The following is a 22265-nucleotide window of genomic DNA, read 5'->3' as shown; positions in this document are numbered from 1 at the left end:
ATATATAATCTTTAATTTTCCAAAAAGAAGATGTATTACTGCCTTGAGTATTTTACTTAACTTTGATGAACAATTTATTTTTCCACAACTAATTTTGATAACATATAGATTATATTATTTAAACAAGTGAATTCTCAATCCATAAGCTTCAGTTCTTAGATATATTATTAAGTTTTGCAACATATTACATGCCTACCTTTCTTTTCCATTCTTATTCACATGCTACTAGGATAAATGCACTATGTTTTTAATCTATTCTCAAGTGGGCCCTAACTGCAGCAAGGCAAATCTTGTATTCTACTCCTCAGCTCACCATGGTTGTGAATATCCCCTTATCTTCTGTACCTCTTTCAAAAGCTTTCATTTCATACTTCACTGAAAAAATTGAGGTCAATCCCATTAGCTTCTTCTGTTTGCATATTCCTCCAATCCACAGTTGCCCTCTCTAATTGTGCCCTTGATCTTATCCCCTCCCATCCTTTCCTCTGGTTTTTGCATCTAGAATCACTACTCCTGTAATTCTACCTCACTAATTTTCTACTTCTACTTACTGAGTCCTTCCCTATTGCAAATCATGCTCAAGATTCTCCCACTTAAAAAACAAGATAACAAACAACAAAAACCCCTTTGCTTCATACCATGGGCTCAAGCTATTGTCCTGAACCTGTTCTCTCTTTTACAGCCAAACTCTTTGAATACTCTCTCCACCCTAGATTTCCATGAAATAGCTCTCTCTGGGGTATTCATCTTCCTGCCTTATCCTTCTCAGTTTCCTACTGGATCATTATTCATGATCTCTCTTGGTGTGAGTGTATCTTAGAACTCAATCCTTGTCCTTTTTTTCCCTATATTCTTTCTTGATGATATTACCAATGGATAACTGATGGATTCAACTATTTCTCTATAGATATAACTAATATTTAAATATACATCCTAGTCTCTCTTCTGAGCATCAAGTATACATGACTCTCCAATTCTCATACGCATCTCACATGTCCAAACAGAAATCATCTTTCTCCTTAAGCTCTCCCTTACATTTCGCTCACCTAGGTTTGTAACCTCAAAGTTACCAATGACTCTTACTTCTTCCTACAATGAGTTGCAAGGTACTATCAATCATACCTTCACATCCATTCTCTTACATCCACTTACCTGGCTGACCTCTTCATCATCATCAGACAAGATAGATTACTTCTCAAATATGTGCAACTCTATATCCCTATCTTTGTGTCTTTCCCAGACACAAACAAAAAGGAACTTCAAATCATCTAGTCCAGAAGTGTTAAACATGTGCCCAATGGGTCATATGTAGCCCATAACACTACCAATTGCAGCCCAAATCAAATTAAAATGTAACTGGGAAATATTTAACAAAATAAACAATAAGCAAATAAATAAAAACAATATAGATAATAATATATTTTTAAACTTAGCAAATATGAATCCCAAAGGAAGCCTTCTGTATGGTTTACAGGTCCCTCTTTCTGAGTATGACACCAGAGACCTGATCTAATGGGATTAGGAACCATGTTTCCTCATAATTAATTCAGTGTCTTTTCTATTCCACCTCACTACTTCTCCAAGTTTTCTTTACTATAGATATACTCTTGTGCAAATAACTTCATAATTTCAGTGGAACCATGACCAGTACCTAAATTTTTGACTCTTGGGCTAGTGCTTTACATACAACATAATTCAATTTGATGGCAACTTAATTAATATCAACTGAATTGAGCAAGTATTGAGTTAAGTATGAAAGAAAATATGTCATTAATTTTATTTATTTATTTATTCTTTCTAATGGGAGGAAACCCGACTAAAATTTTTAGCTATTTCAGATAGCTGATGCTACAGTGGATAGAGTAATAGGCTTGGAGTCAAAAAGACCTGAATTCAAATCCAGCCTCAGTTAGCTGTATTACTTTAGACAAGTCACCTGTCCTGTTTGCCTCAGTTTCCTCAACTGAATATCCCTTCAAAATGGGGATAATAATAGCACCTCCCTCACAGAGTTGTTGTAAGGATCAAATGATAGTTTTTTTATAATAAGCACACACCTGGCATACAGTAAGTGCTATATAAATGCTTATTGTCATTCCGTGTGTTTTGCAAGTCTAGCTTACTGTATACTGTTATAAAGAACATCTCCCAGACATTTTTAAAAATTACCTTAAAGAACAATCATTTTTAATTTAATTTATTAATTTCTATCTTTAATTTTATTAATTAATTTAATTTTAATTTATTTACTTCATTTCTAAGAGGCTTTTTTAAAGCTTCTTTAACAGTTATGGTTCACAGAGAAATGTTCTTAATACCTAAAACCTCCTTTTACAAATGCTAACTTCTGATAAATGATGTGTTCCTCTTGTCAACAATCAAGGAAAACATACAAATGTTTAGAATTGCAATACAATAGCATGTTCTTGGACCTCTTTCTCTTTAATCCAACACAGGAATTCTTCTAACAGTCTCATATAATAAAGATCAAAGTGTCATCAATGCATCACCTTTCCCCCCATTAGCATTCTGCTATACATGGAAATTTGGGCATGCTACTAGACATTATTTCTAAAAACTATAGCTATAGCAATTGTAAACTCAGGAACTTGTAACACAGTACCATAATTATTCTTATTTAAGGAACTACAAAACTATTTAAAGGCAAAAAACAAAGAATCAGTTTTTCATAACAATGTTCTTATGCTACTCTTACCTAAAGTAATAACAGTGTGGGCTCTTATCAGTGGAGGCATGACAGAGCCTCTGAACTGGGACAGTGGTTGAGAAGCTGGAAGATTATAATTATCTTGAGATGAAGGTACTGAGGAGACAGAAAAAAAGTAAAAATTTGCATATATTCTTCATGTTAATATTGTCTTTTGGCAGTGCTATATTACATTGAGTTAACTAACTTCATGTGCCTTACATTGGTCTTCATCAACAGAAGCCAGAATAGATTGAATCAGAAGGAAGACACGTTTTCCCACTTTGGCTGGACACAGCTGGGCCACCTCTCCTAAGGTAAAGATATGTCTCACCTACAAAGAGAAGCAGTTTTGTAAACAAACATGGAAAAAAAAGAATTCCATAACTGATGTATCATTTTTCAACAACAAAGTCAGCGGCAACTGTTCTGAATAAAATAAACCAAAAAACAGAATGAGACAAATTATGGTTACTATTAGCTAAAACATTTTTCTCCTTTGTACTCTGAAATGTTAAATTGTTAGGTATTAAAAATTATTTTAGGCTAACTTACCTCATCAAAAGCAAAACTGACGGGAAACTCTCAAAATCTTTAAAATGACCATTCTTTCTAATGGACCAAAAGAAATCTTTAGTCCTTTGTTTAAAAATATAATTTATAATTTTAAATATATTTTTGGCTGAATATTTGACAATGATAATAAGAAGTTCCATTTAATAAAATCCAATTACTTCACATTGAAAAAATCCTCTTTATATTTATCTTAACTATGCCATAATTGTTGGTGGCATATATTTAACTTAACAGTATTATCTGATTTTCATTCCTACTGTTACTGATATTTAATATAAAAATATATACACAATAATGCCTTAGGCACTAACATTCTTCTCTGAAAAATAAAGATGGTTTCCAATCACTCCAAACTACACGTGCTAGGCTAGCAAAGGAAAAAGGGACTATAAGGTAAGTTTTCTCTTAAGTTTCAGATGGATTAGAAAAATGACCTGATTTTTAAAAATGACGGCCTGTATTGAATAACATCAAGAATTAACTCATTATTGCCTTCACTAGATGGTGTCAGATGCTAATATTGGTATTTTTCAGAGTTATCACAAAATATTTTTTGACTTGCACCCCATAAATCAATTAATTAAGCTAAACATTCACTACTCCCTTTGAAGGAATACCTTGAACTGAAATATATTTCATAGCAGGGAGTGTAAGAAGATTGTGTAAAAAAAATCATCATGCCTCTCAGAGGTCAGATATGTTTTGAATTCTAAAGCATCTCATTTTTATTTTAGACATTATTTTGGAGCCATCCAGCACTAACTGATTCTATATTTGGAAACTCCAATATTTTACAAGGTACTTTTCTCTTTCAAAAGGTAAGTAACAAGTAAACTCAGCTTATCATTTACTTTTCTTATTATTTCTATGTTTGCTTTTAACTAACATATAACATTTTTATGTTTGCCCTGTTGTAATCAAGTTTCTCACAGAGTTATTCTAGAAAATAAGAATGTAACCAAAAAACTGTTGGGGTTTTATTTTTTTAATTGCGTAAAAGCCCTAATTCTCTTTTTCAAAAAAACATTTATTTTAAATTTATTTTTTAAAAAAACTTTTTATTTTCAAAACATATGCACAGATAATTTTTCAATATTGACCCCCTGCATAGCCTTGTGTTTCAGATTTTCCCATCCTTTTCTCCATCCTTTCCTCTAGATGGCAAGCAATCCAATATATGTTATACATGTTAAAATATATGTTAAATTCAATGTGTGTAAACATATTTATACAATGCTCTTGCTGCACAAGAAAAATCAGATCAAAAAGGAAAGAAAAATGAGTAAGAAAACAAAATGCAAGTGGACAATATCAAATAACGTGAGAATGTTATGTCAGTTCCCACAGTCCTCTCTCTCTCTGGGTGTGGATGTCTCTCTTCATCACAAAATCACTGGAGCTCGGATCAATCATCTCATTGTTCTAAAGAGTCATATTCATCAGAATTGATCATCATATAATACTGATGTTGTCGTGTACAATGATCTCCTGCTTCTGTTCACTTCACTTAGCATCAGTTCATGTAAGTCTCTCCAAGCCTCTCTAAAATCATCCTCCTGATTGTTTCTTATAAAAAAAAATATTCTATAACATTCATATACCATAACTTATTCAGCCGTTCGCCAACTGATGGGTATCCACTCAAAAAGCCCTAATTCTCCAACAATGTTTGAGATGTGTATTAAATTTTTAAAAAATTTTAAATTTGGACATTAAAAAAGGAGAAAAGGAAAGGCTAAAAAAGGGTAAATGCTTACCAATAAGTCTTCTTCCATATTTACTGTTCCACCTTCTTTAAGAACAACTTTAGAAATGTAGTTCTCACACGTGGAGAGGATATCAACACACACCTGGTTCAGTAATTCCTATGCCAAAGTAAATAGAGGATATAATCAACATTTATTAGGGGATATAGAGAAAAAAAAAATGAAAATAATCCCAGCATTCAAAGATTTTATATCCTACACCCTAATCTACGTAATAGATACAACTATCTAAAACAATGAATTGTTTTCTTCAAAAGTGATAATTAAAAAAAAAAAAAAAGCCCAACCAGCATGCTTTTGTATCTTTTCTTTGCTGTATGTCACACTATAGAATTTCTCAGTCAAAAAACTGCCAAGAATAAAGACATACTTTTATTCAGTAATTTGGCTGTGAGAATTGGTTAAATGATATTTATTAGGAAGAGTCTATTTTTGACCAGTTACTCTCCTCTTGACTTCCATACTTTAGTACAAGGTCAAAATAGGCATATATGTAGAAAGAGGCTAGTGGCCTAAATTGGAATAACATCATTATAAAGAAAAAAACAGAGGTACTTTTTTGTCACTTTGTTACTGAAAACAAATAAATGCTTACTATATATCTCTGGACTGCTACAGCATATTTCCCCTTGAAGTCTATAATGGTTCAGAGAAATAATTCAATGGAAAGAGTGCTTGCTGGATTTGGAGTCAGAGAACCTGAGGTTCAGTCCTAGTTTTTATATGGCCTGTGGGACCATGGGCAAATCTCATGGCTTCTTTGGGCCATCTATAGAAGGAAGTAATTGGAAGAGATGGGCTCAAAGGACCTAGCTCTAAAGGTATGATCCTGGGATCTTTTGCATTATCCATCTCCACCCCATATTATCAATTCTATATGGCAGAAGGAAAGAAAATATACAAATGTCTTTTCTAACTGATCCAATTTCTCACTGATATTATAATCAAAATGTTCTCCTTTAACACAAATAGTTTTTAAATATTTTAAATTAATTTCAATGTTGTTTCTATTTAGATGTTAAATCATGTCCAACTCTTTGTAACCCCATGGACTATAGTGGCCAGGGGGATTTCTTGGTAGAGATACTGGAGTAACTTCTTCAGTGGATTAAGACAAGAGTTTAAAAGACTTGCCCAGGCAGGGTCACACAGTTATTAAGTGACTACTAAGTGGCCATAAGAGACAGATTTGAACACAAATCTTCCAAACTCCAGTCCATTCACTGAGCCCATCTAACTGCCCCTTCATTATTGTTACTTGTATGACTTGTATGACCTGAGTCATAATATCAACCAGGAACTTAAGGCTTTCTGAAATCCATGCTTCCATTCTATCTCTAAGATAAAGCGAAAGTTAGCTAGATTATGTCTCTCCTTAATATAAAGACTGGGATCAAATACTCTGATAGTCACCTTATCATCTGTCTTTCTCTTTCATTTAATACATACTATTTTTGTTATTTGTTTGATTTAAGAAAATGTTCTTCACCTAAAATTTCTTTTAAAAATGTCTTAAACTAAAAAAATAAAAATAAAAAATAAAAAATAAAAAAAATAAAAATAAAAATGTCTTAAACTGTTCTAAATAAAGATGCTGAAGAAAATCAAGCAAAAAGCAATCACTTTATTAGTTGACATTCATGATACAACAGAAGAAAATACCAGCTAAAATTTATGTAGGAAACAATTCATTACTTTCAATTAATTAGATTTCAAACTATGTTGTGTGTGAAACAACCATTATATTGTATAAATTACATGTTATTACAACTGTAAAATGGACTATCTCCAAAGATAAGATAAATAAAAGAAAATATGCGGACCAGAAGGGCTTTTCATTATAGCCATTAATTTGAATAAAAGGAAGCAATTAATAACAAACAGCTCATAGTTATAAAAGTGAAATTGTTAACTGACACTTTATATCAATTTGTAAGGACAAAATCTTCAAAGACCAACTTATCAAATATTACTTGATATAGGAATCCCTACTAAAATACCCTTTAGAGGAAATCACTTTGGCTTCATTTGATGACAAACTCATTACACTTCTCAAATGAATACATTCTATTTTTGTACAGCTCTCAAAATTTGGAATATTTTCCAAATGTTATCAACATTTCTATCATCTCCTTCAAATACCAATACCTTCCAACCACTGGCTCTAGTGCTGTTCTCCAAAACTAAGTAGGCCAAAATTAATTCTTTCACAAAACTGTCTTTTAAATATTTCACATCAATGGAGTATCTTTGTATTAATAACAATATATGAGGCTATGTAGTCTTATCTATAACTAAGAAGGAAACAGTAATCATCTCTTTTCTGCTAAATGTTCTTTTTTTCTAGGTTAAATCTTCCCAATCTATTTTGTAAAAAATGCTTTATGCTTATTGAAGGACATTCATCAAATAGGGAATGTCTGAACAAGTTATAGTATGTGATTGTAATGGAATCCTTTTGTGCTTTTATGAAAATGATGAGCAGAATAATTTCACAAAAACCTAGAAAGATTTACACTAACTGATGCAAAGTGAAGTGAACAAAACCAGGAAAACTTTTGTTCATAGTTACAGCAATACTGTATGATGATTAACTATGAATGACTGGGCTATTCTCAGCAACAGTGATGCAAGGTAATTCCAAAGAACTCATGATGAAAAAATGCTATCTATTTCCAGAGATCTGAAGAAGTTTTGAATGAAGATTAAGCATACTATTTTTCACTCTCTTTATCTTTTTAATGTTTGGGTTTTTTTTTAGGTGGGGAGGGAGGTCCTGCCTTTTTTTACGACATGACTAACATGGAAATATGTTTTCATGATTGCCCATGTATAACCTACATCAAATTGTTTGCTGTCTCAGGGAGGGGGAAAGGAAGAAGGATGAGAATTTGGAACTCAAAATTTAAAAAAAGAATGTTAAAATAATTTTCAAATGTGGTTGGGGAAAAATAAGATATTTTGAAAAATACTTTATGCTTTTTGGTTTTTTAAATTTTTTTTATTACATTCTAATAATTTCTCCTGGCTCCCAGAATGAATCTACATTTCTAACAAAATATCATTAAACAGAGAAACCATATTGGCCATGTCAGAAAATTTCTTATTACATACCTGAAGACTATCATTTTTATCTTCTTTAAACATTTAATTTTTAATATTTTGAATTTAAACTACAAAAAATGACATTTCCACACACAAAGAGGATTTTGTATAAAATCAGGAGTGTCTATTGTATGATGTATATAATAATAGACATTATTTTCAAAACCATCCTACATACCTTGCTTCCTTCTAAATTTCTCCTACTGTTAAATATGGTAATTGGTGGCACAGTGGTTACAGAATGCCAAATCCGGAGTCAAAAAGACACATTTTACCGAGTTCAAATCTGGCTTTAGTCTACATGTCTATCTACATGAATTAGTCATCTAATACTATTTTCCTGATTCCTCATTTGTAACATAAGCTGGAGGAGGAAATGGTAAACCACCTCAGTATCTTTGTCAGGAAAACTCCCAAAAGGGTCACAAAGTCAAATGAACTAATTGCAAAAATGGAAAAAATGACTGCAATCGCTAAATAGTGACTTCTTCTTACTCCCCTACCACAATTAAAAATGAAAAGAGGGGACAAAAAGAACTCTTACAAAAATTAGCAAAATCAAGAAAAACCGATCTACAGAATGTCCATGTCCAAAAATGCATGCTTTCTCCCCCCACTTTTGTGGAGATATGTCCAGATATGGTTTTATCTATGTCCAAACAGTGTTTGACTATCGCCTTTCCTTATTCTATTTATGATACTTCTATTAATACAGCTCACAACTTCATTTGGATTTGGGTTTTGTTTTTGGATACTCAAATCACACTGCAGGTAACTAAAATTTAACAACTTTGGAGGCAGAGCCAAGATGACAGAGAAAAGACAGGAACAAGACTGCAGTCTCCCAAATTTTCCTCTAGATAATTTTTCAAAATGTTCAAAACAAATTCTAGAGCAAAACTTGCAAAAAGATGGATGAGACAATTTTTTATCCCAATACAATTTAGAATGTCTTCAAGGTCTATTGCAACTAAAATGGGAAAAGAGCACAGTCCAGGGCAGGCAATAACTTGGAAAGGTAGTAGCAGGCTCAGCAAGCCAACAGAAGGCGTTAGTGGCAATTGAATCAATAACAGCAGCTTCTAGAACTCTCAGGCTATAGAAGATAAGGTGGTAGGACAATTGGTCAGAAGGAGATTACAAGAATCCCTCTGTTGATACTGAGTGCAGGATTCTCTTGAATTGCCCATACACAGATTTCAGATGCAATCCCAGGACAAGGAAATGTACCAGTACACCAGCATTTACAGACACAGGAGAGCAAGAAACCTTTATCACTGCTCCAGGACACAAGAGTACTTATGGCCACTTACATACCTGAGCACAGGACAGAAGAGTAGTAAGAACTCAAAAAGGATTTTTAAAATGAGGTAAGTAAGAGAGGTAGAGGGGAAAAAAAATATTTTTTCAGGAATACTTTTTTGGACCTGAGATTAATTCACTTTTTTTTTTTTTTGAGGTCTTAGCAGTTTTGACTTTGTTGTCATCTGAGTTTGTCTCTTAATCTTCCCTGTCACCACGGTCACTTTCTATGGTTAGGTTCTTCTCTTGTTTTTTGCTCATTTTTCTAGCCTATGTCTTGATTGTGAACTTTATATATAAAGTTGGGCTCAGATTCCAAGCTTCAGATTTTTTTATAGTTATTTTCAGAGTTTGTACTGGGGGAGATGGGGGTGGAGAAGAGAGAAGTCTCTTTCAGGTTTTTTAGGATATGATCTAAGGAGAGGGCGATTTACTACTGTCCTGGCTTGTGCTCTGGTCTGTGAACAACCAAAAGCATTTTTTTCTGCCTGAAATTGTAATACAAGAATACCATGATAAAAGAATCAACAGTTTGGTAAAGGAGGCACCAAAAAATACTGAAGAAAATAACACTTAAAAAAAAAAAAGAATAAGCCAAAAGATAAAAGAGGTACAAAAATCTATTGAAAAGGACTTCTTAAAAAGCAGAATTGGGCAAAAGGAAAAAAAGATACACAAAAATTCACTAAAGAGAAGTATTCATTAAAAAGCAGAATTGACCACATGGAACAAAAAGTGTGTGTAAAAATTCATTAACAAGAATTCCTTAAAAAGCAGAACTAGTCAAATGGAAAAGAAGCTAGAAAAGCTCACTAAAGAAAATAATGGCAAGTGGAAGCTAATAATTTCATGAGACATCAACAAACAATAAAACAAAACCAAAAGAATGAAAAAATAGGCGAAAATGTAAAACATTTGACTGGAAAAACAATTGACTTAGAAAATAGATGCAAGAGAAATAATTTAAGAACTGCTGGATTACCTGAAAGACATGATCAAGAAAAGAGCCTAGACATAATATTTCAAAAATTTATCAAAGAAAACTATCTTGCTATTCTAGAACTAAAGAGTAAAATGGGAATTTTTTTTAAGTCCATCAATCATCTCCCAAAATAAAATACTCCCAGGAAAATTATAGCCAAATTCTGGAGGTCCCAGATCAAGGAGAAAATACTATTGCAAGCCGCCAGAAAGAAACAATTCAAATATCATGTAATTATAGTCAGCATAATACAAGATTTAGCAGCTTCTACATAAAAGTATAGAAGGACTTGAAGGAAGACAAAGGAGCTAGGATTATAACCAAAAATCACCATCACAGCAAAACAATCTAATACTTCAAGAGAAAAAAATGAACATTCAATGAAATAGGATTTTCAAACATGATTGATAAAAAGACCACCAAATTTGACTTTCAAACACAAGACTTAAGAGAAGTATAAAAAGCTAAGCAGGAAGGGAATTCAGTAGGGTTAAACTGATTACAATCCTTCTTGGGAAAATGATACTTGCAATTCTCAAGAACTTTTTGCATTATTAGGGCAGTTAAAAGGAGTATACAAAGATAGAGAGCAAGTGTATGAGATGAATATGATGGGATGATAGCGAAGGAGCAAGAAAGAGGTATACACTAAGAGAAGGGGAAAAGGAGGGGTGGAATGGAGTAAATTATCTCACAAAAAAGATGGATGAAAGAACTCTTTAACAGTAGAAAGGAAGATGGGGAAGGTAGAGGTTTGTACTCGAACCTTACTCTCATCAGAATTAGCTCAAAGAGGGAATAACATATACATTTGGGCATGGAAATAATCTATCTTACTGTATAGAAAAGTGGAAAAGGAAAAGGATAAGTGAAGGGATGGAGGTCTAATGGAAAAGAGGGCAGATTGGGGGAAATAGTCAAAACAAAATGCTTTTGAGAATGGGCAGAGTAAACAAAATAAGGAGAATAGGATACAGGGAAAAACAGCAATTGTAACTGAAAAAAATTTTACAGCAAGTTTCTATGGTAAAGATTTTTCTTTTTCATTTTTCAAATACATAGATAGCAAACTGAGTCAATTTATAAAATAGTTATTCCCCAATTGATTAAACAATCAAAGAATATGAATAGGAAATTTTCACAAGAAGTAACAAAGCTATTTATAGTAATATGAAAAAATGCTCTAAATTTAAGAGCTAATTAGAGAAATGCAAATTAAAACAACTCTGGGGTACCACTGAATACTTATTAGATTGGCTAATATGACAGAAAAGGAAAATAGCAAATGTTGAAGGGAGATACTGATGCATTGCTGATTTGAGCTGTGAACTCATTCAAACATTCTAAAGAGCAATTTAGAATTATGTCCAAAGGGCTATACTCTTAGACCCAGCAACTGCAGTTATGTACAAAAATATTTATAGCAGCTCTTTATGTGGTGGCAAAGAATTGAAAATTGAGAGGATACCTATCAATTTCAGAATTGCTGAACAAGTTATAGTATGTGATTATGATAGAATATTATTGTGTTAAAAGAAGAAGGATGCTCTCAGAAAAACCTTGTGAGACTTTTATATGAATTGATGCAAAGTGAGGAACCAAAGAAATACTGTACACGGTGATAGCAATATTGTACAAAAAACGACTTAGTTATTCTCACCAATACAATGATCCAAGACTAAGATGAAATTCTAAAATGAAAAATGCTATTCATCTTCAGAAAGAAAACTGATGGAATCTGAATATAGATTGACATACTTTTAAAAAACTTTAGTTTTCTTGTTTTGTTTGTATTTTCTTTTACAACGTGACTAATATGGATGTTTTCCATAAAGACATATGTATAACATCAATCTGTTTTGTCTTCTCAATGAGGAGGAAAGGGAAAGAACGTGGTACTTAAAATTTTTTTAAATGAACGTTAAAAATTGTTTTTATATGTTATTGAAAAAATATTTAATGAAGATCAATTTGTCCTCACATGAAATGCTAACAACATACCCCTCTTCCCAATTACATTTGTAAAACTGATTTTTTTTTCAACTCAAATTTAGTCCTTCACATTTACCCATATTAAATTTCACCCAAATGGATTTAGCCCCTTGCTCTAGCCAAATGAAATCTTTAGATCTTCATTCTGACATCTAATGTCTTAGCTAGTGCTCACAGCTTTCTGTTTAGAAAATTTGATAATCTTATCATCTGACCTATCCACTTGAGATTTATGTAAACAATTTACTAGGTCATTCTCATTCTTGTATAGTAAGCTATTTCCTCCAACTGGCCTAATGAAGGCTGTATAAAGTGAAGTTTGTGCTTTATCTCATTTGTTGGTTTTTACTCAGATTCTAATTTTAAGCTTGATCTGCCTTATTCCCCATATTATTTGCCCCAGAAATATTAAATGCTGAGACACTTTTTTGCCCAGACCATGGACATGGTGAGAAGATCGTAGATCTTTAGATAAAAGGGACTAGAAAGAGAGGACATTGAGTACAACCTCCTTCCTTTACAGATGATGAAATTGAGACAAAGAGTTAAAGTGATTTGCTCAAGATCCTACCAATAATATCAGAGGTGGAATAATAACTGTAACTCCAGTATTAGTGCTCTTTGCCCTGTACCATGCTACCTCTTATGAAACAAGTAAGAGTCAAGAATAAAGTCAAAATAGATTACTAACAAAGGAATAAGGAAGGTACGATTTCAAGCTGCCAAGGAAATGCAAGAAGAACATGTAGAGGTCAAATCATATAAGGTACTCTTAGAGACTCAAGTCAAAGAGAACTTAAGAGTACTAATTATTTCAAAAGATTGTTTTTTTTTAATGCCTTGTAAATCTGATAATGCTATGTAAATGTTACTTAACAATAACATTAATATTATAAATAATAATATCACCATTGTTCAATATAGCAGAGACAAGAAGAAAGAAAGAATGGAAAAGGGTTATTTATAAATTCTTTGAAAGGAAGGCCTCTAATTCATCTTTGGATCTCTTACAGTACTTAGTACAAGGTCTTTAAGGAATGTGATAAATGAGAATGAATATAAAGAAATTTGATTCCTCAATTGATAAATGGTCACAGAATATGAATAGACAATTTTAAAATTAAGAAATTAAAACCATCTACAGTTATATGAAAAAATAAAAAAAAACATTATTGATTAGGGAAATGCAAATTAAAACAATTCTAAGGTACCATCTCACACATATCAAACTGGCTAAGATGAAAGAAAAAGACAGTGATAAATGTTGAAGAAGATATGGAAAAACTGGGGCACTAACACATTGTTGGTGGAGTTGTGAAATGATCCAACTATTCTGGAGAGCAATCTGGAACTATCCCCAAAGGGATATAAAACTCTGCATACCCTTTGACCCAGCAGTTCCTTTCCTGGGTCTATATTCCAAAAAGATCATAAAAGAGGCAAAGGGACTCATATGTGAAAAAAATGTTTGTAGCAGCTCTTTCTGTGGTGGCAAGAATTGGAAAATAAGTAGATGCCCATCAATTGGGGAACAGCTGAATAAGTTATAGTATATGAAAGTAATGGAATATTATTGATTTATAAAAAATGATAAACAGGCTGATTTTAGAAAGTCCTGGAAAAATTTACATGAACTGATGCTGAGTGAAGCAAACAGAACCAGAAAACATTGTATGCAGCACCAGCAGGATTGGGCAATGATCATCTATGACAGACTTGGTTTTTCTTCGCAGTTCAGTGATTTTAAGACAATCCCAACAAACTTTGGATGGAAAACACCAGCTGCATTCAGAAAGAAAACTATGAACACTGGATGTGAATCAACACATACAATTTTCATCTTTTTTTACTTTGTGTTTTTTTTTTCTTCTCATAGTTTTCCCCTTTTGTTCAGGTTTTTCTCTCCCAATGTGATTCATATGGCAATATGTAAAAAATGAGTGTATAATAACCAAAAAAAAAAAAAAAAAAAAAAAAAAAAAAAAAAAAAAAAAAAAAGGTAACTAGAGAAAAAAAAATAAAGAAAAAAATAGACCCATTTGTACATAAAAATTTGGTACTGTCAATCCGTTCATCTACTAAAGATATTTACAAGAGACACAATTCATAAAATCTCAGAAATGAAAAGAATCTAAAAGATCAGATAACTTGTGCTAGATATGGGGGAGGGGGTACAAAAACAAAAATGAAACAGTCCTTGCCCTCATGACATTTATATCCTGTTAGGGGAGATGGTATGCATATGCATATATGCAAATATGCACAAAATATTTATAAAAAAATACAAGGTGATTTTGGGAGAGGAGGCACTATTAGCTGGAGCAGGAGAAGAAGGGGAGGGAAGTGTAGAATCAATAGAAGTTTCATGTGGAATGGAATATAAGTTTAATTTTTGAGAGAAATAAGGAACTTTAACAGGCAGTGTTATAAAGAATATACCTTCCAGAGAAATGCCAAAGCACCGAGACAAGAAATGGAATGTCACATGAGAAGAAAGGCATTTATACCTGTTTGACTGAATTGTGAATTAAGGGAATGAAAGTAATGTATAATCAGACGAGTAAAGCAGTTTGAGATTAAATTGGGAAGAAATGCTTAAATCTGATTTTAAAGATAGGAAGTCATTGAATTTTATTAGAGAAGTGATACTATCAGACTTATGTTTTAGAAGAATCACTTTGGAAGCTGTGTAGTACATGAATTAGAAAGGGGAAAAACTTTAGGCACAAAGACCAATCAGGAGGCTCCTAAAATAATCTAGGAGAGATACAATGGGAGCTTAGACTAGTTTGGGGTCTTGTGAGTATACAGAAGAGAGGAGATGTGAGAGATGTGATAAGATCTAGCTACTGAGTGGTTATGTGGGATGAGGTTGAAGGAGGAGTTACTAAAATTAGGAACCATGTGATAGGTAGGACATTAGTAACCTCGACAGAAATCAGGAAGTTTGGGAAAAGGGGGCAAATTAGGAAAGGAAAGATGGAACTATTTTGCAAGCACTAGTACATTTTAAGGAAAACATAGAAATATTTTCTAGAGTAAAAATGATTCTTTAGCTAAATAGAAAATACTGATTTAAGTAAGAGAGAGAGAGAGAGAGAGAGAGAGAGAGAGAGAGAGAGAGAGTGTGTGTGTGTGTGTGTGTGTGTTTGTAGAAGTCAATCATAACCTTACCTGTTCCTCCTCAGTCGTCTCTACAAATGCATGGCAGAGTTTTTGTAGAACATCAACAGCTGAACTAATCACCTCTGGAGGCCACTGAAACTCTCTCAGTTTACATTTGATGACATCTGAAAAGGAGATCAAATCACTTGAAATTTCAGTTTGAAAAAAATGCAACTAAGTTGAAAAGCAAAAGTTTTTCTCAATAAGAATACAGCTATACTTACCAGTCAGCTCTTCTTGAGTTCTCCTAGGTAGGTGTTTTGCAATATGCCCAATCACACATAGAATATGTCCTGTAATGTCAGAACTGGTATTGTGTTGCCTAGAAGATGGTAAAAGAGAAACAGCTATATGAAGCTAAAAAAGTATACTGCTGAGAAGAACAATATCATTCCCTCTGTCATTATTGATGCTAGAAGTCATGTTTTAAGAAATTCCAAATGGAATAATGTACTAGAAAATGATTTTTAAAAAATATTTTCATAATAAAATTTAAATAAAGTGCCTTGAATCTTAATATTTATAATTCCCTGTACTGGAGTAAGAAACTAGTTTGGATCTGTTTTCAGCACCAATCAATAACTAAATTAAGAGCATACATACCCACTGATTCTCTCCCAAGATTCAATTATTTTGGTGTAATCCAGTTTAGGTGATGAGCAAGCAACCTTTGAGAGCAACATCCAGGCTGGTGCTGAGTGTTCTGTTTCAGTATGGGATATCACATTATTTATAAAAGTAGATGAGAATTTATCTTTCTTAGACCACATGTGAAAAGCCTTATTTAAATAACGGCTGGTAAAAAGAAGAGAAAGCACTATTAAATTTATAAATATCACACATAGGCTCAGATTATGAATTGCAGGATATTTGCAATTGGATTAGGTTCTGGTAGCATACAAAACAACTATATAGAAAGAGATACTAGCTCATGGCTTATAAAAGACCAAGAGGGATCCATTCCAATTTTAATTACACAAAATAAATTAGATTTCTCACCATATACCCAATCTCAGTTCATTTATTCACACAAAATCTAGCCATGACAATTTTTGCCTTTAAAGAAAAATAAAACACCTCTTCTTGCCTTTTCCTTCCCCAAATCTACACACAAAATTACAAAAATCTACTACATCATTTCAAGCTTTTCATAAAAACCTCTCTATTACAAAGCTACAGAACAGGTCACTTATAATTATTATAAGCCCAGGTCCAGCAGTTTTATAATCATAGTAAAGATGGAAGTTGTCTGATTTTAGAAGAATTGGTAGAACATATTAGAATTTAAGTTTAATCAAATTTATCTTGTCCAAAGTTTCTTTGTATGAATTGCTAATACTATTAGAGTCTATATCAAAATCCCCACCTTTAAAAAAAATTAGAATAAGTAAAACGCTACCAATTTATTTATCTCAATGTATTAGTCTGTCTTGTTTAAACTACTTTTCTTACTCCCTCCCACAGCATTTTAGAGAAAAAAAAAGCAAAACAAGGTCAAATTAATCATAGGACAAATACCGTATTTTAGTACATTTGAGTGAAGAGGAACATATAATACTAACTATAAATATACAAGTAGTTGTTTTCTCTTCCTTTGATTAACTGCAATTTCAGGCTGCTAGTAATTTTAAAAACATACAATTAATATAGCTTTTCTAATTTAAAAAAATGGAAATTATCATAGAATGCAGAAAAGCAACAATAATCAAATAAACAATATACAACATAAGTATAAAATATATACATACATTTATAGTAGTAACATTACAAAAATAAGCTGTTTAAAATTATCATTAGCTATCTCATGAAATTTTCAATGTACCATAGAAAATTCTCAAGTCTATTGCCTATCACTATAATCATATTATATAATTATCAAATCAAAGATTAAAGATGTCCTAAAAAGTATTATTCTGATTATTCCCAAACCATTTGATGGCAGTGAAGCACAAAAATTACTAATTTATTCAAAATAGTTAAAACTTTGCAATTCTAATCCTGTTAAGAGATGTTATTCCTTCTTGTGAAAAAGAAAGCTATTAAAAATTACCTGAAATTACATCATTGTAATTTAACATATAAAATAAGATCTTTGTTGTACTACTTTACTCCTGAGATCTCAAATTCTAAACATCTCTTCTCTATTGATCATTTCCTTATCTTCTACAATTTGGTATCTACTACTGCTCTCCTTTGTCTCCAAATAAATAATTAGCCCATTTTAACGATGTTATTCTAGAAGTTATCTTTGGCCAATAAATATTGCCATCATTAAAATCCTAGAATTTTCCTGGGCATTAATTTTCTCTTAATATGCTCAATGTCTCAAATATTTTTAAAATAAAGTTGGTTTTTGCGAATTTCTACTACAGAACAACAGAAGTTTTATTATAGAGTATTAATACCTTATATTTTCCCTAGAATCTTCTCCTATCAATTTTCCACTATTTCTACTATCTTCAATTTCTCTTTCTACTAGATCCTCTTGGTATTCCATCAAAAACACACACACACACACACACACACACTCACACACACACACTATCCTTTTCATTGAAAAAAACTTGACTTAATTCTATTGTTTCTCTAGTTACAATCTGATTTCTCTACTTTCTTTCTCTGCCAAATCCCTGGTGTATGTAACCTAACCTTCCTTTACTTAGCCTTTAAGTAATTTCTATTTTATTTTACTTAAAAAAAAAAATCAACTAGCATGTATTTTCTTTCCCTTCTACTTTTTCCTCAGTTCTTTATTTTTTTTACCATCTATTCTCACCTTAACCTCCTATAATCGATACCTTCTTACCACCCTACTAAAAAACACTCTTAAAAGATTCTCCTTGTCACCATAAATAATTACTTTCACATTTCCATTGTCCTTAAATTTTCTGTAGCATCTAACACTATTTCATCAATTACAGATACAAACACACACACATATACCTTTTTCTTTTCTTTTTACTGGAGTTCATCCCCCTTGGCTTTTGTAACAAAACACTTCTAAAGTTTCTTCCAATTACCTCCCTAATGAATCTTTTTGTCTGCTTTGCTGGTCCATTTCCTTCTTTTACACCCCAAATGACACCTCTAATATAGTCAAACTGTTCTACTTACTTTCTTTACTTCTTTGGGAATTATAAACATGACAGCTTCCTTAACTGCTTCCATCTTTGTGCTCATGCTGTTTCCCAAGCCTGGAATGCCTTGCCCCATTATCCTATCTATACCTAATATAATCCTTCCTCCCCATTCTTTCAAATATTTATCAAATGGCATCTCTTTTTAATCTTTTTTTTTTCCTTTTGGTGAGGCAGTTGGGATTAAGTGACTTGCCCAGGGATACACAGCCTGGGAGTGTTACTGAAGTCCTCGTACTCTTTTGTGAAGTCACACTGATCACTTCAGCTCAAAGTGATAGAGTCTTCTCCCAAAATCCTATAGCATGTAATATATTTCTTTATGTTCCCACAGTACCTTTTACCTGTACTTTGAACATAATGTACATCCTAAAAAATTACTAAATGTTGACATTAATAGCTAGAGAAATATCGTGGCACCAAGCACAGTTAAGTTCATAGTGTGCCTACAACTGTAATGATAAACTTTAGATAAGATATGATTCCTGGCATTATGAAGCTCACTGGGAGCCAAACAAAGATATGTCTATGATCTTTACTATTAAACAACAGAAACATTAGAGCCACAAAACAGAATATAAATATAATAAAAAAGAAAAAAGCTAGTCACAATGAGGGCAATCAGGAATGGCTTGCTTAATGAAGGAAATGACATAAGCCATGACATTTGTGTAGTCAGGGTCCTCATAGGCTAAAAAAGCCAAGCATAGGCAAGAGAGAGAGAAGCATAAAAGCTCAAGGGACATGGCAGGGCAGGAAATACTGCCACTCTGATGGCAGCAGAGAAATTTAGGGAGGGAAGTAATAGCACTAAGGCCAGTATGATATGGCAGCACAGACTCAGAACAACCTGAATTTTTTTATTCAAGAAGTAATATTACCACTAAAGACTTTTGAACACAGTTTTAATGCATGAAGAAAATGATCTTGGAGAAAGAGACAGATGGATGGGAGACGGAAGACCTATAAAAAAGTTTTTATGATATTCCAGGGAGTACAATAATGAAGGACTACATAAGTATAGTGCCAGTGAATGCACATAGAAGGTATATATGTGAAAGAAGTTACAGTGGTGGAATTGATGGATTTTAATAAATGTCAAAAGCTGTTAAAAAAAAAAATCAAAGATAATGCCAAAATCTTAAACTGAAAAAACTAGGTGAATGATGGTATTCCTGAGAGAAATATTGAGACACAGAGTAGATATGCAGGAGAGATTTTTGAATTTACTTCTGAATTATGTAGCGATTGGGACATAAACCTGAGGTCTAAATGAAAATTTCTTCTAAGCATTAGAGAAGTATATCAGGAAGATGAAAGACTTTACCTACCTAGAGATACTGGCTGAAGGTATGACAGGGAACAAGAATGTCAGAGACAGATATATGCATAATACACACACATTAATGGGTTGTGAAGAAGATAAGGAGCCCATAAAAGAGAAGAAACAAAGGAGAGAAGCTTCAGTTGAGTGTGGTATGTCTGAGACTATCTAAAGTTCTGGGCAAAAGTAGCTGGCAATCTCAATTTGAGATTCTTGATGCATAGAGTCTGAGCATGTCACTCTCTGCTGAAGAAAACTTCAGACAGCCTGTAGAACAAAAAAAAAATACTCTTCTATTTAACAATTAAATACCTTCTTAATCTGATTCTAACTTATCTTCTTTTATTCTGACTTTTCTTTCTTAATGAAAATGTAAACACTGATAAACTTCCGAACTTGAACTTGTCCCCCAAAAAGGGCAATTCCAAACACATAGCTGGGGGGAGGGGAGGGAGAGGATTATACATGAAACAATGAATCTACATTTCTAAACACTTTCTTTCATAATATATATATGAGTCTACATGTTACTTTGAATACTGTCCTACTTGTTTTGTTTCCTTGTGAGACCCTATTCTCTTCTGTGCATTTAAAAAAATACTTCAGTGGTCCTCTATTGCTAACTCTGACTGCTATCCTCTGCCCCAATTGAAAACCAAAAGACAAGCCAAAAAACAAAAAACCTCTTGCAAAAAATTAATAAAAGCAAGTAAAATCAATTCTCACAGTGTCCATGAGCAAAAGGCTATGTTTCTTTCTCTACTTTGTGTCTAACTCCCTCTAACAGGAAATGGGGGACATACTTCATCATAGATTCTCTGGAAACATAGATGATCACTGCTTTGACCTGAGTTAAGTCTTTCAAAGTTCTTTTTCTTTGCATTGTTGCTGCCCTTGTAAATTATTCTACTTAATTCTGTGTCAATTCATACTACCAAGGATTTCCTGAAATCACAACTTACCATTTCTTAAAGCATAATAATGTCACACTATATTCTTGTATCACAATCTGTTCAGCCATTCCTCAACTGTTTAATAGGAAAACCTCTAATTTTTCTTTTTTATTACCATTTAAAGACATTAGGGTTCTGGAGAAATACTTGTTTCTTCTCTTTTATTGGAAGATTAGCATGCTGTCCAAATACTCAAATAATCTTAGTTTTTTAGGTCTCTCTGGACTCTTGTGTTTGTATGCAAAAGTTTCTACTCAGCTTTCGTCTTTTCATCAGAAACATTGAAAGTCTTCTAACTAAAAATCCACTTTTACTCTGTAGGATGATATTCAGCTTTGCAGAGTTAAGGTACTCTTGCTTATTAGTCTTCATCTTTATCTTTTGGCATATCATACACAAAGATGTCCTCTCTTTTGTAACAGAAGTTGCTAGATCTTGTGTGATTCTGCTGACTTTGCTTCCTCAATATTTCAACTGTGTCTTTCTGGACTCTGGCAATAATTTTCCATTAAAGTGGAAGCTCTAGATCTGGGGTGTGATATTCTTGGGATTTGTCCTTTTGAAGTTTAGGTAACTGTGAATGCTTTCTATCTTCATTAAGCCCTTGGTTTTCATAGATCTGGGCAGTTTTCATTTATAGGTCCTTGGAATAATGTCTAAGCTCTTTTAAAAAAAAAATCGTATTTCAGAAATACAAATAATCTGAAATTCTCTCTCTTTGAGCTGTTTTCTAATCAGGTATTTTTTACCTCAAATATCTTACATTTTATCCTATTTGTTTCAAATTTTTAAAATTTTGTAATAATATTTTTCATTATCTAATAAAATAATTTATTTCTTTTTAGTCTAGTTTAGTTTTAGGGAGTCCATTTCTTAGATAAGGTTTGCCACTTTCTTTAAGCTAGTTATATTTCCTTTCAAGTTTTTCCTTTGCATATTTTATTTCATTATTTATCTCTTGCTTCAATTCTTTTGGCAATTCAAGTGGTTCCGAAGGAAAATCCATTTTTCTTCTGACTTTCTTGAGAACAAAGACTATCTTCTGCCTTTCTTTGTATTTTCAGGCTTTAGCGCAGTGCCAGGCACATCCATGCACTTAATAAATGATTATTTATTTCCTGATGTTGGTATGTAAACTGCAATTAAAGTCACACTAGAGTTTTTCTCCCAAATGTCAATAGTATTGCAATATACAATGACCAAATATCCTATGACATCATGTCCCCACTGGGAGTAGCATAAGACACTCTGCCAAC

General features: G+C 32.6%; 1 protein-coding gene across 1 annotated transcript in view; it reads right to left on the bottom strand.

The window, feature by feature from the left end:
• Positions 1 to 22265, bottom strand: part of NCAPD3 (non-SMC condensin II complex subunit D3) — a 108723-nt gene that overhangs the window by 42980 nt on the left and 43478 nt on the right. The window contains exons 17-22 of the mRNA XM_051986645.1: positions 16199 to 16390; positions 15820 to 15917; positions 15605 to 15720; positions 5041 to 5148; positions 2930 to 3041; positions 2717 to 2824 (exon numbers count right to left, since the gene is read on the bottom strand). Coding sequence (XP_051842605.1) covers positions 2717 to 2824; positions 2930 to 3041; positions 5041 to 5148; positions 15605 to 15720; positions 15820 to 15917; positions 16199 to 16390 — 734 coding nt within the window. The remainder of the gene's footprint in view (positions 1 to 2716; positions 2825 to 2929; positions 3042 to 5040; positions 5149 to 15604; positions 15721 to 15819; positions 15918 to 16198; positions 16391 to 22265) is intronic.

This window comes from Antechinus flavipes, chromosome 3 (genome assembly GCF_016432865.1).
Source record: "Antechinus flavipes isolate AdamAnt ecotype Samford, QLD, Australia chromosome 3, AdamAnt_v2, whole genome shotgun sequence".
Classification (NCBI taxonomy): domain Eukaryota; kingdom Metazoa; phylum Chordata; class Mammalia; order Dasyuromorphia; family Dasyuridae; genus Antechinus; species Antechinus flavipes.
The sequence above is the reverse complement of the archived record's forward strand: the minus strand, read 5'-3'. Positions and strand labels throughout refer to the sequence as shown.